General features: G+C 36.0%; 1 protein-coding gene and 1 pseudogene across 1 annotated transcript; both read right to left on the minus strand.

Moving 5' to 3' along the window:
• Nucleotides 1-10,033: 10,033 nt before the first annotated feature.
• On the minus strand, nt 10,034-11,524 carry LOC109243431 (uncharacterized protein At5g39865-like). The gene has a single exon (XM_019410366.1). It carries the CDS (start codon nt 10,992-10,994, stop codon nt 10,173-10,175), a length of 822 nt encoding a protein of 273 aa, XP_019265911.1. The 5' UTR covers nt 10,995-11,524; the 3' UTR covers nt 10,034-10,172.
• A 1,774-nt stretch (nt 11,525-13,298) lies between these two features.
• LOC109243434 lies at nt 13,299-14,345 on the minus strand (annotated as a pseudogene).
• Nucleotides 14,346-18,183: the final 3,838 nt, after the last annotated feature.

An 18,183-nucleotide genomic window follows, 5' to 3' on the forward strand; every position in this document is an offset into this window, starting at 1 on the left:
CACCAAGCTCTTGGCTCCTCGGTGGCACATGTGAATCATCGTGCCCCTAAGAAGATGGGGGCAAAGAGATGAAGTAGGTGTCGTAAAGAAATGCCTCGGTCGGCCAGCTCCGCGTACTTTATAAGCATAAGAAAAAGCTTGTACGCATACGGAGAGAGTTGAGCCGGACAGACCTTATAGAAGCGACAGAAATCCATCACAAAGGAAGGTAGATGAAGCGTGTACCCGATGACAAAAGGGATATGCATAAAAACCGCAGTAGCCCTGGCGGTGAATATGCACTATGTCCCGAGCCGCCGGAACCAGTTCAATTTGATCTGGGATCCCCCATTTGGCTTTGAACACCGTGAGCGCGCCGTAGCATCCATCATAGAATAGACGGGTTTTGTCTCATCTCTGGCAGGGATGTTAAAGTCGGTCCTCACCTTCCCAGGGCGGGGAACCTACCTGATAAACCGTTGGGATACCCTTGTCTTCCGCCATCTCCACTCCCCCTTCGAGCATGGGTACGTCATTTTCCGGCACCAGAGCACCAACAGTTCTATCAGAGTGGGAAGAGGCACTAGCCATCTTATCTTGATCAAAGGAAAGGAAAAAGACAATGATCACAGCGAATCCTAACAGAAGCAGAAATATGAGAAACTAAAGGAGAAGAAGAAGATTTGTGAAGTTCTTCCTTAAGCAATTGGAAAGTGTAATATTCGAATGAGAGGATCCCCCCTATTTATAGGGATATAAATGCCTTGGGGCGGAAAACCAAGGGCCGCCAGTTAGAAAATGGAACGGGCCGGGAAACAACGCAATGCGTAGAGAACGTGTGCCATAATGACGCATGAGGAATATTGATGACATACTAAACTGACGTGACGGTCTGATGCAGTTCTCGAAGCGTCACGTCGCTACCTCGCCATGAGGTGCTCGCCCCTCGCAAAAAGCGTTCAGATTTCTCCTAGTTTTCGGATCGACGGAGTCCGCCCATCGAGCTTGCCAAGAGGCGACCCCAACGGGCGCGGAGGGACCAACTGTATGGGTCAAAATCTGACCATATGCAGATCTAAAAGAAATAGCTAGGGGTCGACTAAGCCATGGTCGTATCTACAAGGTGTAATAACGATGAGTATCTCGGCCGCTGCCAAGATCGAACCATTAGAAAGCTTGTATGGCAATGTATATGCCGTGATACTTAAAGGGAGCGTACAATCAAGGGATTGGGGTATTCTGGCTAAGGGCCGTTGGACAAAAGGGATTACTGATAATATATAGGAGGTAAGAGGACAGACAAAAGGGGGTTCCCTCCCTCAAGAAAAAAGAGACAGAAGAACCTGAGAGGATCTCGGAGGAAAAATGAGCGAAGGTCTTGATCTTGGTTACAAATCTTTGTAATCATCATTGTCAAATCAATAAAGATTGATCCCGTAGCTCTCAATGGCATTCTTTCTATTTCTTCTTTGTTCTTACATTACGGAACAGTACCTCAAGAATGTAAGCCTATCATTTACGTTTGATATCTTTTATAATCTTAAAAAAGTTATAAGCTTAAATACATTTCTGTTTTCATATATAACGTGCTTTGATTCAGAGTTAATTATCCTCGGCTAGGATTCACCCTCTATTTTCTCATTAATTAATTTAACAAAAAGCTTAATACTTTTTGTCAAACAATAGCCTTTGAGGATCTTTATTCAAATAGTCGGCTGGAGTAATATTTTACTTTTTCTAGCTAGTATGCATAAATTATATATTGTTTATATACGGTATTATATATGGATTATATATATCTTATATATACGCCGAATATTTTGGATCTAAACTGCTAGGTGGGCGGCTACATAAGCCAAATATTTAATCTCTAGTTTAAACCCTATTTCCATCTGGATTTGGTGAGAATACTGTTCCAAATCTTTATCCATTTCGAGGTAAGATCGACTAGCGGGTCCCCTTCGTTGCAAGTAGTATGATTACAACACAAAAATCAGGTTGGAAATCAAATTTAAGCTTAATTAAGGATCCTTGTGGTTTGTAATTAAAGGAGGATAATCTTCTTGTATACATAATCAAAGTCTTTATTAAGTGTTACTTTTAAAAAGATAAAATGGTGGTTAACAGTAAGCTTGAAAGGTGTATAACTAATTAAAAAGGGTTGTCTTTTTATCGTCCATCTAGAACTTTAATTTTATGTTGCAAGAGCTGTCTTCCCTGTTCTTATTTCAGTTCTATCTTTGTTAATTAAATTGGTTGATATTAAACTTATCTTGGTTAATCATTTTCTTTCCTTTTTTCTTATTTTTGGGTTGCTCACAGAAGTACCAACACTTGACCCGAACTAGTTTTGGGATGGACTAACACTAGTAAATAACAGTAACTATTGCGTGGGTAGCCACTTTTTAAAGTGGTATTTACTTTTTATCCAGCATTCTTAATGCTGAGCAAAAGTAACCACTATTCTATTAAAATTAATACGAAAATACGGTGTCACCCTTTCTTCTATCTATTTTCCTTCCCAAACCCTAAATGGCGAGAGCCCTCACATGAACCATAGATGGACAGATATAAACAGTAACCAATATGAAAATTTTCATATGAAAAATAAGAAGCGAGGCGTGGAAGAAGCATGAGATCGTTAAACAAAGAAAAGAATGTAGAAAACTCATGCAATGTGAGAAATCAATAGTGACAACCGTCACACCTCCTTTTTCAACCCCCGGAAGGGAGTATAAGGGAATTTTTTCTAATTTAAGTGACAGTCGAAACGGGATTATTTATCTAAAAATTAGAGTCGCCACTTGGGATAATTTATGGTGTCCCAAGTCACCAGTTTAGAATCCCGAATCGAGGAAAGTTCGATACGGTCTGCGAACACAAAAATTCGGGTAAGAAATTCTGTTAACCCGGGAGAAGGTATTAGGCACTCCCGAGTTCCGTGGTTCTAGCACGGTTGCTTTGATCATACTTGGCTTATTAAAATTGTCTAATTACTTGTTTTAGAACCTACATGCATCCACCCCTTAACCGCTTTTATTTAAGAAATTATCCGGAAACGGGTCACGTGTACGTGTACTCATTTTGTTTGGCGCGTCAAAAATTATGTCACGCGTACGTGTCCACAATTAATAATGCTTTATTATTATTAAGAAGGTTCGGCCGAAATTGCGCGAACGCATACTCCGGTTTTGTTTTTAGAAATTGTAATCATGTCACGCGAACGTGTCCACAACCACGATAGTATATTAAACGTGCTTAAAGCAAACTACGAACATTTGTCATTTTTATATCTAGGTTATGAAATTAATACGAGGGCCATGTATGATTAAATTGTGGATGGCGCATCTCGGACTGTATGAACCTAATTTAATTTAGCAGCCTATTAAAACGATTTCATTATTAAGAAAGTTTGATCAAAGTTGCGCGAACGCATACGCCGAATAGATTTTTAGAATTGTGATCATGTCACGCGGTGTCCACAATCACAATTATTTGATCAATTAAAATCGTGCCTAACACCAACTACCGTGATTCCATGTTAAGATATTTCAAAGAACTAATCTGGAACATAAAGGCCATACAACAAAATCAGGTAAGATAAACCAATTAAGATTCCAGCCACCACTTGAAATGTTAGCGTACAACCCAATTAGAAAATAATTCATTTACCAATTAATTACTGGATCCCTACGCTTAACATTAACAAATCATTCCAAAATACATTCTCATTCCCCTCCTTTATATATCGAACGCAGAACCGTCCAAAGTAGAACGGGAACTAGTAGGAGTATTGGGTAATTTATCTAATTCTTGACTTTGGGTTACATACATAAAACCCTCTGCCTTTGCAACCAAGAAAACAAATCAACTCCCATTTAGAAGGATCCAATTCGCAGAACTCAAAGCAGGCTACCACCATATTTGCTAACTTTAAAACAGTAACACAGTAAGAAATTTATGCTATAATATCCGTCAACAATAACAAATGCAACAGTAAGACAATCATAGATCAGTCCATAAGCAGAGAAGAGCAACAACAGAATTTCAGCACATAAAACAAACTTTCTTCAAAATTTTCAGCACATAAAACAAACTTTCTACTTAGAAGAATCAAACCTGATGCTTTCTAGAATTGGCTAAATATTCGACGCATAGGGACGATGCATAGGCTACACAGCTTCAAACTCCATCCCAGAAACTGAAGTTTTCTTCGAATTTCTTCGAGCCTCAACACCAGAAAATCCGATTATCAAACAAACTTTTTATTGATGAACAAAGTCAACATATACAAAAATAGAGCAAGACCACCGGAATGAAAAAACTGAAGCTATGAATTAGAACTTTGACATAGAAGCCTCGCCGGAAACTTCTAACAGATCTCACGCGACTCAGCTTCAATCGGACTCCATCGAACGGATGAGGGGTCGTGATTTTGGTTGAAGGAGAAACAGAATGTTCAGGGGTCGTTTTGGGTGTCAGCGGCTGCAGCTTGTTTCGATTAGGGTCTTCTAAGGTCTGTGTAGAAGAAGATGAACGATGGGGTCGTTCTTGGGGTGGGGATCGTTTTTGTTTTTTGAAAATCAGCGCGGCCGCTTTTTTTTGGTCCCTACGTCTATTATTTTGTGTCTATTTTTCAGCTCTTAGGTCCCTAGTGTTTTTATAGGTTAGGTCTAGGTTATTATTTGGGTTCAAGGGTATTGGGCTCAAGGAATGGGCTAGAAACTTGGACTTTTATGACTAACTTTGCTTAAAATTAGCTTAATTAACTAAAAATCTATCCATATAGAAATATTATCAAAAATATTAATTAGTCCTACTTAAGTAAAAATAATTATTAAAATAAGACTGACCGTTAAAACAAAACTATTTTTGGTATTTTTCAAGATTAAAAATGAATACAAAACATTGATGAAACTATTTTTTCTAATTTTTATTTTCTTGTAATAAAATAAAGTAAAAGAGTCAAAATTAGTTGAAATAGCGATATTAGGCCTAAATTAAATATTTACATGTTAAAATATAAAAAATCTTGGGGAGGGTCAAAAATCACATATCTACAGCTGCCCCTCTTTACTGAAAATGGGAAGTATTTTCAGACAAAGAACGACTAGACAGGTTTTTTGACCCGACCCTTATTTAGAGAGACTAAAAACTAAAAGAAAGGAGAATGTGACCGAGCCCTGGTATCTGAGCTGCCTACATATCCTTAGCTATAAAGGAATCAGGCCACATGTAGTTCAGAAGTAGAAACTGTGATGGAGTATACTGAGGTGGAGAGTCGGTCGAGGTGCCGTTTCGCCGAGGTGCCGGTCTGCGGTCCTGTTATTACATGAAAAATCAAAAAATGAAAAAGACTAGCTTAGTCTGTCAACTACGAGTTACAAGATTCCTATCTATAAGTCTTCTGAAGCTTGATCTTGAGTCTTGAATGGTTCTTCATGCAGACTTTGGATTTGAACCTTGACGCTTACTAGTTGCAGGTGCTAGTTCATTCTTCTTCAGCTTTTCGGATCAAAACCGGACATACCATGCTTGTGACTTCAGTCATGTCTTGCAGCCCACATCTTTCATCAACTTCTACATTTGGATTCACTTCTTGCCTTTCTCTTTTTTTTTCTTTATTCTGGATTGTGACTAACTTCCGTTGATCATCTCGGACTGTTGACTCGCATTCTTGCTGCGAGTTTCTTTTGTTGCTGACTTGAATTGTATTCTGAAAAGAATTCCCTTATTCTCCAAGTAGGCGCCTGATTGGCAATACTCGAACTCTCTTCCTTCGAAACTTGGACTGCCTTCTCCTTGTTCTCCAGGTGGACGCCTGATTGCCAACATTTGAGTGGTATTCCTTCCCTCTGAAACTTGAATTGTTTTCCCTTTGTTTTCTAGGTGGGTGCCTGATTGCTGAACTTGAACCGTCTTCCTCTGAACATTGCTGCTTTCCCTTTGTTCTCCAGGTGGGCGCCTGATTACCAACATTTGAATTGTCTTTCTTTCCTCTGAAACTTCAATTATTTTCCCTTTGTTTTCCAGGTGGGCGCCTGATTGCTGAACTTGAACCGTCTTCCTTTCAACATTGTTGCTTTCCCTTTGTTCTCCAGGCGGGCGCCTGATTACCAATAGTTGAATTGTCTTCCTTCCCTCTGAAACATGAATTGTTTTCCAGGTGGGCGCCTGATTGTTGAACTTGGACCGTCTTCCTTCGAACATTACTGCTTTCCCTTTGTTCTCCAGGTGGTTGCCTGACTTCCAACACTTGCACTGCTTTTCCTTGAGACTTGAATTGTTTCCCTTTGTTCTCTAGGTGGGCTCCTAATTGTTGTCTTCCTTTGTACATTGCTGCTTTCCCTTTGTTCTCCAGGTGGGTGCCTGATTACCAACATTTGCACTGTTTTTCCTTGAGACTTGAACTGTTTCCCTTTGTTCTCCAGGTGAGCTCCTGATTGCTGAACTCCTTTGAACATTGTTGCTTTCCCTATGTTCTCCAGGTGGGTGCCTGATTTCAACAAAACAGACAAAACGAAGAAATTTTCCTGGCCCAGTTTGATATTGGGAACATCTGTGAGTGTTAACTGATTCTTGTTATCAAAATAAATTCTAAACTAAATTCCTTTATCCTGAAAATTTCAAACCAAACATCATCTCAAGGGTGAAAAACTTAAATGCCAAATCACACTTCCCAAAAGTAGACCTCTCGTCAGACCTTGTCATTTGCGAGGGCCTCGAAACTTACTAAATCCTGTTATCCAGGAGGGTACTGGAACTTCTGCCGAGCCTGTCTGGCGCTTGCTTTCCTTACGGAGGGTTTCTCCGAAACAAACAAAATTTTCTGCCCCTGTGTCAATCAAAGAAAACTTGTGAGTTTAAACATGGTGGTTGGTTTTTATAGGTTAGGTCTAGGTTATTATTTGGGTTCAAGGGTATTGGGCTCAAGGAATGGGCTAGAAACTTGGGCTTTTATGACTAGCTTTGCTTAAAATTAGCTTAATTAACTAAAAATCTATCCATATAGAAATATTACCAAATATATTAATTAGCCCTACTTAAGTAAAATAATTATTAAAATAAGACTGACCGTTAAAACAAAACTATTTTTGATATTTTTCAAGATTAAAAATGACTACAAAACATTGATGAAACTGTTTTTTGCAATTTTCATTTTCTTGTAATAAAATAATGTAAAAGAGTCAAAATTAGTTGAAATAGCGATATTAGGCCTAAATTAAATATTTACATGCTAAAATATAAAAAATCTTGGGGAGAGTCAAAAATCACATGTCTACAACAACTGGAACCATATCTGAGAGGAAAGTATTAAATATTTATACTGAATTCACTGGTAGTCCTCAACTTAGAGTTCCAAGTTCAAAAAATAAGGACATATAGTCCTGAACTTAGATAAGTTACAAGTTCAAAAGTTAAGGACACTTGGTCCTGAACTTCGAGTTCCAAGTTCAAAAGTTAAGGACACTTGGTCCCGAACTTAGACTAACAAGCTCAAAAGTTAAGGACAATAAGTCCTGAACTTACAGTTACAAGTTCAAATGTTAAGGACAATAGCACCTGAAGTCCTGAACTTAGACTAACAAGCTCAAAAGTAAAGGACAATAGGTCCTGAATTTAGGCTAAGAAGCCCAAAAGTTAAAGACAGTAGGTCCTGAACTTAGACTAACAAGCTCAAAAGATAAGGACACTTGGTCCTGAACTTACAGTTACAAGTTCAAAAGCTAAGGACACTTGGTCCTGAACTTGGACTAACAAGCTCAAAAGTTAAGGACAATAGGTCCTGAACTTAGACTTACAAGTTCAAAAGTTAAGGACAAGTAGTCTTTAACTTAGAGTTACAAGCACAGAACTTAAGGACAGGTGGTCCTGAACTTCGAGTTCCAAGTTCAAAAGTTAAGAACATGTAGTCCTGAAGTCCTTAACTTAGAGTTGCAAATTCAAAAGCTAAGGACATGTAGTCCTGAAGTCGTGAACTTAGAGTTGCAAGTTCAAAAGTTAAGGACACTTGGTCCTGAACTTTTATGAGCAGAAGGGTGTTTTCGTCCAGGTAGGTAAAGTTTATTAAAGCAGTGGCTAAAGACTAAAGACATTTTAAACAGTTGCTTAAAAGTAAATATATGTGTTATTAGTGGTTAACCGTGCACGTCCCCCTAAATAACATCAGACAAATGCAAAAATACTGCATGCCCAAAAATGCCCCTTAAAACATCAAATTTACATAAAGCCACGTCCTTTGCATTTTAATTTATCAAATATTAACAGTATTTATAGGTGCTTATCTGGTTTTAATGAAATGGCCACTACACGAAACACAACCACAGCTTTAACCACCGTGGAATCCACCGTCGGCGGTGGCGGAGGCTCGGTCAACGAGCTTAATGCTAAAGTAGTGGACAAGAGGTACGAAGGGCTTGTGATGGTACGGACAAAAGCAGTAAAAGGGAAAGGGTGTGCCTACCTTTAAGTTTTTGCCTAGCTATTATAGTTAGCTTTTGGCTTCAAATTGCATAATAGATTCGTGAGTTAGAGATTGTCAAAAGTTTCAGCGGAGCGGCTAAAAGTAAAATTGTCTCAATAATGTTCATCTGATTATAGGTGTTTAGGACCTAATAATTTCAAAGTTTTCTAATTCATATGCTTACTAATTCTTCCATGGAAGTCGTCTATATAAGGCTAGCACAAACCTAAACAAATGAAAATAACAATATAACCTCTTTCTATAGTTAGCATTAAGATCTCTATTATATTAAAAGCACGAACGCTCTTAGCAAAAAGTTGTTGTCTTTTTTACCTTTTAAAATAGTGTTTATACTGGACAATAGTCAATTTAATTAATTTTCTAATATTTAGGACACAGGTGGGGGTTTCTATTTGCTTGCAATGCAGCTGTTCACCTTTAGTTAGAAGTAGAAGTAGAGAGATCTGTTTTCCCCGCACTTCAGAAAAAATAAAAAGGTATTTAAAATCAACTAAAAGTTTGCTCATATCCTTATTTGAAACATAAAAGAACTCGTATATCGCTTAATCCAAAAAAGAGTATAATTATATAACTATAAACCAATGCAAAAGCGTGTCGAGATGAACTGGGCACAGCAGATGAGATTTCTGTAAATTTGTGGTATAAAAAATTGGGTTATATATGAGCGAGAAAAAATGCAAATTAGGATATTATTCATCTCTTTTACCAAAGGTACAACGATAAAACCTTACGATTATTGTTTATTTGGCAAATAACATAGAGTCTCAAAAACTAATTAAATATACTCGACCTATTATATTCAAATGTAATTTTGTTGTCAGTCACCATATATTAGATTCCCCTACAAAATGAAATTGGGTGCCCCCCATGACGATAATATATAAAAGGAATATCTCGTCGCTCTAACCATCCAAGACACTGTGCAAATGATGAAGAGAATAAACTTTAATTTCTTGATTGTAAGAAAATTGAAAAGAACCCCATATCACTTGAATAATAATATCTTCTTAAATATAATGATTACAACTTTAATTTAGATACTTAGCAGTTAGCACGATTTAAAAGAAAAAAATACCTCCAATATATATTTGTACCCGTATAAACCTTGAGTAGATAGTCTATGTAATTGGAATACCATTTTTCTCATGTGGGAGAGCAAAAACAAAGTGCTAAATACCACTTGAGATAAAGAAAATTATGTCAGGGAGCTAAGAGAGATCGAAAAGGTTTAAAATAAGAGTGTGCCTAGTATCTTTTGCTCTCTCTTATTATAAGAAGGAAGGGGCACGACCTCACTCAGCTCGAAGAAGTAGCTCTTTCGACTAATTCATACGTTTTCTTTCCTTTTTCTCTCTAATGTAAAAATATTGAATTTCATTTTTTTAAATACTGACGCATAGCATGTAAAGAAAAGATCTTTCCAAACACAACTTGAAAGTATCATTTGCTTTTAAACTAATTGAACTCATGAACACCATAAGAACATCAAAACCTCTTGATAAACAAGAGATGAGAAACCACTAACCAGCCCCTTCATTTCACTCGGAGTACTACTTTCATATAGCTATATAATTTCAAAAGTTTATTTATACTTATTAAACTTCACCCAAAGAGTTTACCTCAGCTCATTTAAAATTCTGGATTCGCGTTTGCCTCGTGAACTATAAGGCAACAGGCTAATACAAAAAATGTAAATACAACATACAAATTATACAGAACAACAAAGAGAGCATCGAACCAATCCATTCTCATTACAAAGTTGACACCTTCTAACTTGTCCTCCATCTTCATCAAAAAATTTCCTGCTGCCATCACAATTTGAGCAAGGCAAAAACCTTACATCCCCACAACCTTCACAAATATATCCAATTGGCCTTAAAGGAATACCTCTTAATAACTTTGGCAATTCACCAATTTCATTCAATTGCTTAATCACATCAGCTCCTCCGATATATTTCCCTTTTATAAAAACTTGGGGCAAAGTTACATTATTCTTCTCTCCCATAACACACTGTAATTCCTTCCGATACGCGATATGCATAGAAACATCTCTTTCATCAGCTTTAACGCGATAACTTCCTATGATCATTTTCACCGTATAACAATCCTCAAATGTTCTTCGTACTCCTCGTATACTTGTGAAATAAATTACCACGCGATCTTCTGTCCCAGGCAATGTACAAGAATTGTAATTAAATGACTTTGAATGCTTGGTTTGTGCTTTTGGAATTGAGGGTCGATGGTTGTCCTTACGAGAATCAAAAATTGAACATAATTTTTTCACTTTTCCTTTAAAAGATGTTCCCACCATTGAGCCTAAAGGTGAGCAATGGAGTTTCTTGATAGAGCCATTACGTTCAATAGAAGGAAGAGAAGGATAGAGATATAAGGTCTTTTCAGGAAATTCAATTGGATTTCTGGGGCTGTGTATAGTCTTTGATCTATTGAATTTTGATGATGTCTTTGCCTTGTTGATTTCTTGGTATTCAAATTCATTGTTCCTTTGATGATGATGATGATGATGATCCATTACAAAATTTGAGAACTTTTTATGATTTTTTCACGCAACAAATTCAGGGGTTACCTCTTAACAATCTACCAATGATCCAAAGATCAATGTATGTTAAGGAGAATTGATAGAAAAGCGTGGAATAAAAGCAATAAATTCTGGAAATGATATAAATATATGATAGAAATTGTTGATAGGAAAATTAAAAATTGTGAAGATCAAAATAAAATTTTGAATGATGAATATAGAGATAGTGGGAGAAAAGTGGTAATGGAGTTTCGGATAAAAATGTTGAAGATGAGGGGTGGTGACAGAGGGGTGGCGTAGGGTGGTGGGATAGCTTTATGACGAAGTTATATCTATACTAAAATGTTTTTGTTACAAAAACGGTGCAAAATAGCTTTTATCAGCGTTAGAGGAATTTTTCTTTTTTGGATGATTTAATTTATTGGTACAAAAATGATGTTTTTGTACGTTGAGCATATTGAGTTGTGCAGGATGGAAAAGAGTATTTGATTTGAGATTTTATCTTTCTAGAAGTTTGTGTATTCCTTACTTTGGATATAATTTGCATATAACTAAAATTTTCTGACTTTTCTTGTCCCTTAGTGGACATCAAATAGAACTCCAATAATAAAAAATGATGGTCATAGAATAGTTACGGTTGAAGAAACCGAAAAACTTGTTATATCCAGTAAATATCTAAAAAAATAAATTCACACGTGTCTCGTTCGTTTTACAGAAACTGTTATCACTCAACCTTGGCAATCTAACAAAATTTTGGATATAAGAATAGAACAGTAATAGTCAAGATTCTCTTCTACCTTCCACCGTGCCCACAATAGATATGGAGGAGGGAAGAGGGAGGGATGTGGTGAAATGGATGTAATACTTCCACCCTTAATCGAAGATTTCGGGTTCCAGCCATGTGAATGAGAAATCTCTTAATAGGCAGCGCTCCTCCCCTTAAATTAGCCCTATGCAGCGCAGATCTCAATTAATCAGGTGGTTCCACTATGCCTGATACCATATGGTTAAACCAAAAAAAGACATGGAAGGGAGAAAGATGGAAGAGAAAGCTGTACCATAAAAGCCACCCCTAGTTCTTTTTCTGATTCAACAAACACAGGCAAGAACATTAAGTAGGTGCTGCAGCTTAACAACAGGACAATGAGGAATGAAAAGTTCTCGACTGACCAAGTTGCAACTTGGACTTTAGTTATTTTCTCCCTAGAAAGGGAAGATCGACTCAAGATTTAATAAATTTCCTCAAACCAACTGTTTACTCTTGAATCAAATAGCAACAAGGAGCAGTGTATCAGGCATCCAGCATCCAACTATCCTTAGTCACGGGTTCGAGCCGTGGAAACAGCCTCTTGTAGAAATGCAAGGTAAGGCTACATACAACAGACCCTTGTGGTCCGGCCCTTCCCCCGACCCCGCGCCTAAAGGGAGCTTAGTGCATCGGGCTGTTGTTGTTGTTGGCAGTTAAATAACATTATGGGTTGCACAAAGTTGGAGGATTTATAGATGAGTATAATTGAAGAAAAGCACGCTGACATCTCTCAAGTTGGATTGGAAAGTACAGTAACACAAGAAAAGAAGGTGAAGATTCAACAACTCCCTTAAAGTATGCTTTAATTAGGGAAGCATGATAAACTTGTATGCATTTCTCAATGTGACAGGTCTTTCGACGATATAAATCAACAACGTGTGAGGAAAGCTACCAAATATAAAGTAAAGCTAAGGCACAAGCAAAATGACACCTCCAGGTACGAAAGCAAGTATCAATACAATATCACAGTTCCATGTTAGATAGAACGTCAAGTTACAATTCAAATGGAACTGAAATAATCAAATCCCGCCTACAGTTGATCCCAGCCATATCTGTTGATTACAACAACTATAGCATTTATTCTCAACACGATACTAAAATTTAATTCATCAAGATAGCATTTAGAGCATTTGATGCAAAAGCTAACGTTCACTTTCACTTACCTCTTATTCAGACAGAAGTCATAAAGAAGCCTGAGGTCAGGGACACAGCATCAACTCTCCAGCCTCCATGTTTGAGATTCTGACATTGCTTTGGAAACATCAGAAAAAAGGCAGTTACTGGGTTATAAAGCAGATAGGATGTTTTACACCACCAAGCTCTTTATAAAATCTTGAATATATCTCGTTTGGACCCGTCAAAGAGGCATAGAGGGATAAAAGAGGCATCTTCGAAGGCATGCACATAAAGGAACTATCATGCATCAATGAATAAGCATCTCGGGCGTAACCAAGAAAATGTTGAGAGCTTGACAGCAGGCTTTAATTCCAGAAAACAAAAGGTGAAGAAGAGAATTTTCCTACATTTTAATACAAATTTGATATTCATAGTTTAGCATCACATAAATCTGTATGAGGATCAATATTGAAAAAATGCCAACTTGAACCATGGAATGCTCGGAAAAAATCATCTGAAGAAGAGTCGATTGCATGCTCTTTTACGAACTGCCTGATTGCCAGGATATGCTTCCTAGAACCAGCAAATGTAAGGTTTTTGCACACTGACAAGTGTTGCTCATATGCCTCAAAACTGTTTCCAAACAATATAATATTATCCAATAGATCAGGCCTCCTATTTGCCTCCAGAAGATTGTCATACAGTTCAGCTTCACAATGTGGCATGAAGAAGATCATAGGTTTTAAAGCTTGTCGTCGACCCTGTTCATTTACTGTTAGGACAGAACAGCCAAGAGCTGCCAGTACCTTAGATTCTGCCAAAGATATCACTGGATCAAATACCTCTACCTCTCCAATCCAATTAAACATTCTTTTCATTAAGATTGCAAGACTAAGCTGTAATCTAGGAGGTTCATACGATTCTATGCTACCAATTCCATATATTACCATCGGCATCTTTCCTTCTGAGCACACAGCTTTTAGAAACTGATCAAGTATTTCAGGGGTTTGTAACTGATCCGAAAATGTCAACCAGAAGGAGGAGCTCTCAAGTTTCTTTATGCAGTTTTGCATCTTCTGCATCAATTTAGATTCTCTCTCTCTGGATTGGTCTCAATATCTGCCGGAGTCCACACTTCCTCTTGCTTTTTCCGTTGGTGGATGATAACTTTATGCAAATTCCTTTTCTGTTTCCCACGACGAGGCAATACGACTGTCCAGTCTTCAGCTGGGTTAGGCTTGTCATGAGCTAGTGTCTTTGCTGATGCAGCCATTCCTCTCAAGCTAAGCAGACCGAGTATGTTTGAAATATGTATGTTAGTCAAGGACTTCAAGAAAAAATGAATTATTAGAGTGTGAATATGAGAATTCTAACATAACACTTCCAAAGATCAAAAATCACTTTACTTGATTAATGACCTTTTAGTTCGGATGCTTTCAGCAGACACATGAAAGATACAAACTACTACTATTCATAAATTGTCATTGCAATAATCAGCCCTATAACATGATAATAAGTCCATACGAGAAGAAAGATACAGAACACTAACAAAAACTTGATACCCATGAGTTGAGCTTAAGCATTTATTTAGGAATATATCTGTGCTTTTCAGGGAATAAAATAGCAGTCCTCCTCAGGGAAGAGCACTTACAAGGCAGTTCAGTTCATTTAGGTTTAAGTTCGTCAAAAAATTGGACACATTAGGCTAATGATGACCTTTACCCCTGCATATAATTTATTAAAAATAAGGGAGTTGCACCCAGTAATTATACTTCTCTGCCCATGAAAAACAGAAGGAAAATAAAAAACTGCACAATATTTCATCTTATGTTTAAATTCTGATGGTTGAGCTCCCTCTTTGGGGTAATTCATGAATCAATAAACGCAAAATCTTAAATTGACATCCAAATAGGATACTAAGCAAATTTTAAGAGAAACATCCACACAAGTAAACCTCAAAAGCATTCCCTGCTACTCCCTCCATCGGAAAACACAATATTTCCGCAATTCCCAAACACTAATATTGGTAAGCAAGAGAAATTTAAACACAAGATTCAAATTATATTCTTTCTAAGTTCGAAATTATAAGTATGAAGTCCAAAGAGTAAGATTGAAAGACGAAAAAAACCCTTATATAAAATTGATTGACTTTTTTGGCCTTTCAGCATGCATTATTTCCTTAGTATTAACGTATAAAAATGTAAAATCATTTGAAATAAATAACATTAGATAAAACAAAAATAATGTATCTTTAATAGGAAAATCAATCAGCAAATTTATTGCCACCCAAGAGACTTTTCGATAAGTGTAACGTCTAGGAATTAGTAATAATTACACGTTATGTCTTATTATTATCCTGTTTAGGTTTATTTTTAGAAGACTTTATCAGGAAGAAAAAAAACTGTTTACTTCTAAATTTAAGGAATTAAAGGTTTCTAACATACAGACACATTAAATATTTTCAACCTTCTTGCAATTACACCCATTATTTTACTTTCATTCCCTGAAATTTTCAAGACTCATTCATCTTTTGGGTTGCCAGAGCTTAGCTTTGGATTTATTATTGTATTCTCCCCCAAAAACTTTCTTTCCTTCTCTAAAATTCTGCATTTTGGTTTGTCTTCTTCAGCTTTCATTTTTAGAATTTCCATCAACAATTGCCTCTCCGTCCTAATATTCTGGCTTCCGATGCCGAACACAACATAATTAGGAAAAGAACATCACAAGCAAAAGGTTTTGGCAAACACAATCGAGTAATATTTTTCTCTTTATGTATCTTTATATATATAAATTCTACTACAAACTAGCATATGCTCTCATATATCCGCGAATGTCTGCGTGTGAAACTGGAAGCAGAAGCAGGGTGCTTAAGAGAATCAACAAGAAATATAAGACAATCAGCGAAATATGAAATTTCAAACAAGCTGAAAACATTAATTCTACAGTATATAGTAAAAAGGGATAAGAATAACAATACTTATCATTCAATCGAATCACTCAAATTTTTAAGAGGACGGTCAATTATTCAAGTTAATCATCTAAGAGAAACAAAATAAACAAATGAATTTAGACAATTCAATAGGAATACAACAAATTTGCAAAAACATATAACTAATCGGGAAAAGGGAAAGCACATGTATGCAGTTGAGAAAACATATGAGAGAATTGAAATAAGAAAGGAGAGAGTCTTAGATGAAAGCGAAAGAGAGAAGAGATGTCCTTCTCCTAGTAAAAAATCAAAAATCAAACTTGCTCTCCTTCAATTCCACCATTTTCCCTTACCTATGTGAAAATTGGGAAAGCAAAATTCCAAAGATAAACATAAATGTAGAAAATGTTTTTATTAATTAAACAAAAAATATCGGGCTCGAGTTATGATTGAGAGATTTCAAGTACTGTTAACCAACAGTACGAAGATTTCATATTTCACTTGGATTTAGGGTTTTGTACTATGAGATAGGGATAAATGAGAGTAGGATTTGCAGCAGCTAGCCGATTTTAGGGGTGCTACTTATTTCAGCCGAACATGGCTAATTTCATACATGCACTAAAGGAGAGCAAACTACCACTACTACTACCAATTTCAATGTTCAAGCTTCTATTATTTTAAATTTGCCTTAATTACCAAAGTTATTGGATTGTCTTCTTTCTTTTGGGGTTAGTAAGCATAACAATTAAACATTAAAAATATATATATAAGGTTGGAATAATATATACATGTGATACACAAACGATACACACTATGATACACATATTATTTTTTTTCATGTTCATCTTCAACTTCTAATTTTCAATTCAAACCACCTCAAAATTTCACCAAATCTTCCCAACACTGAGATTCAAGCTCCCTAAGATGTACCCAATCTATTCTAATAACATCAACTCAAAAGAAAGTAAAAATTTGACCTTTTTTAGGCTACAAATAGCTAATTGGCTAACATTGATAATATTTTAGAAATTGGCCAATATTTATAATAAGTTACTTATAAATGGAAATAGCTGATATTTTCCCTTTTTTTTTACTAAAGGTCTGGGCTTCTAAACAGATCTTTAGGGTTTTTGTTCCGTACTTACATATTTTTCTTGATAATAAAATTTTTATTTATTAAAAAAATATTAAAGTATATATGTATCTCATCTATCCTATACGGTCCTCCTAAATTGGATCTCATATTTGTCTTTTCTTTTAAGTTTAACCTTTGTGAAAAAAAGTTATTAGAGTGTATATTTACATTTTAAGATTAAAGTTAACAATTATAATTGGCTTAAAAATACAGGATAATAAGGCCCCGTTTGGCCATGAGTTTTGCCAAAATAAATTTGGGATTTATTTTCAAAACTCATGTTTGGCCATAAATTTTGCCCACATTTTGGCCAAGTCCCAAATCCCAAATCCCAAATCCTAAAATCAGCTATTGTGCTGATTTTAGGCCAAAATCCCAAAACTTGAGAATTATATACATGTTTTTCCAAAATAAAGTTGGAAAATATGTTTGAAAACGTATGTCCAAATACATTTTCATCTTCAAACCAAACTTTACCCAAATCAGATTTTTCAAAATAAATTTGGGATCTATGACCAAACGCTAGCTAAAAATAGTATGAATTTTTGGTTAGCATAACTCATATTGAGGCAAAACTCTTTTCAAATTCAACTTGCTTGTACACGAAATTAAGACTTTTAACTGCATCCTTCTCGCCCCGAAAATGCAACAAAAATATATTACACTAGTGAACTTGTCGCGCTTCGCGCGAACTTTTATATTTATGAAATGAATTGTTTGCAATATTTAAATGATTAAAAGTATAAAGTAATAAGTTGTGAAGGGCTATTTTATTTGTGTCTTAGTTCTTTCATAGCATATTTGGTTTAACAAAGGAAAGGAGAAATATAAAGAAAAGGGAAATTTATTTATTTAATTGTCGTATAAGATATTCATAATTTATTTTGTTGGTTGTTTGGTGTATTGAGAAGAAAAATGGTCCTTCAACTTTCATCCTTTCTTCTTCTTTTTTCACCTCAACCAAAGATGGTTCTAATTCATACGATTATATGATATTCGATAGAAATTTATTTTAAGCAAATTTAGATCCCATTGCATCTCTTTTGAGATTTTAACCTTTGGGATTAGATTAATACTTTATTAGCGCATTAATCATTAGGGAAAATAATCAATAGTGATCAAGATTTGTTCGTAAAAGAATAATTGCTTGTTGTTGGCCAAGAAATCGAAGTGTTTTTCATGAATCAAAAGAAAA

This window comes from Nicotiana attenuata, unplaced genomic scaffold (genome assembly GCF_001879085.1).
Source record: "Nicotiana attenuata strain UT unplaced genomic scaffold, NIATTr2, whole genome shotgun sequence".
Lineage (NCBI taxonomy): Eukaryota > Viridiplantae > Streptophyta > Magnoliopsida > Solanales > Solanaceae > Nicotiana > Nicotiana attenuata.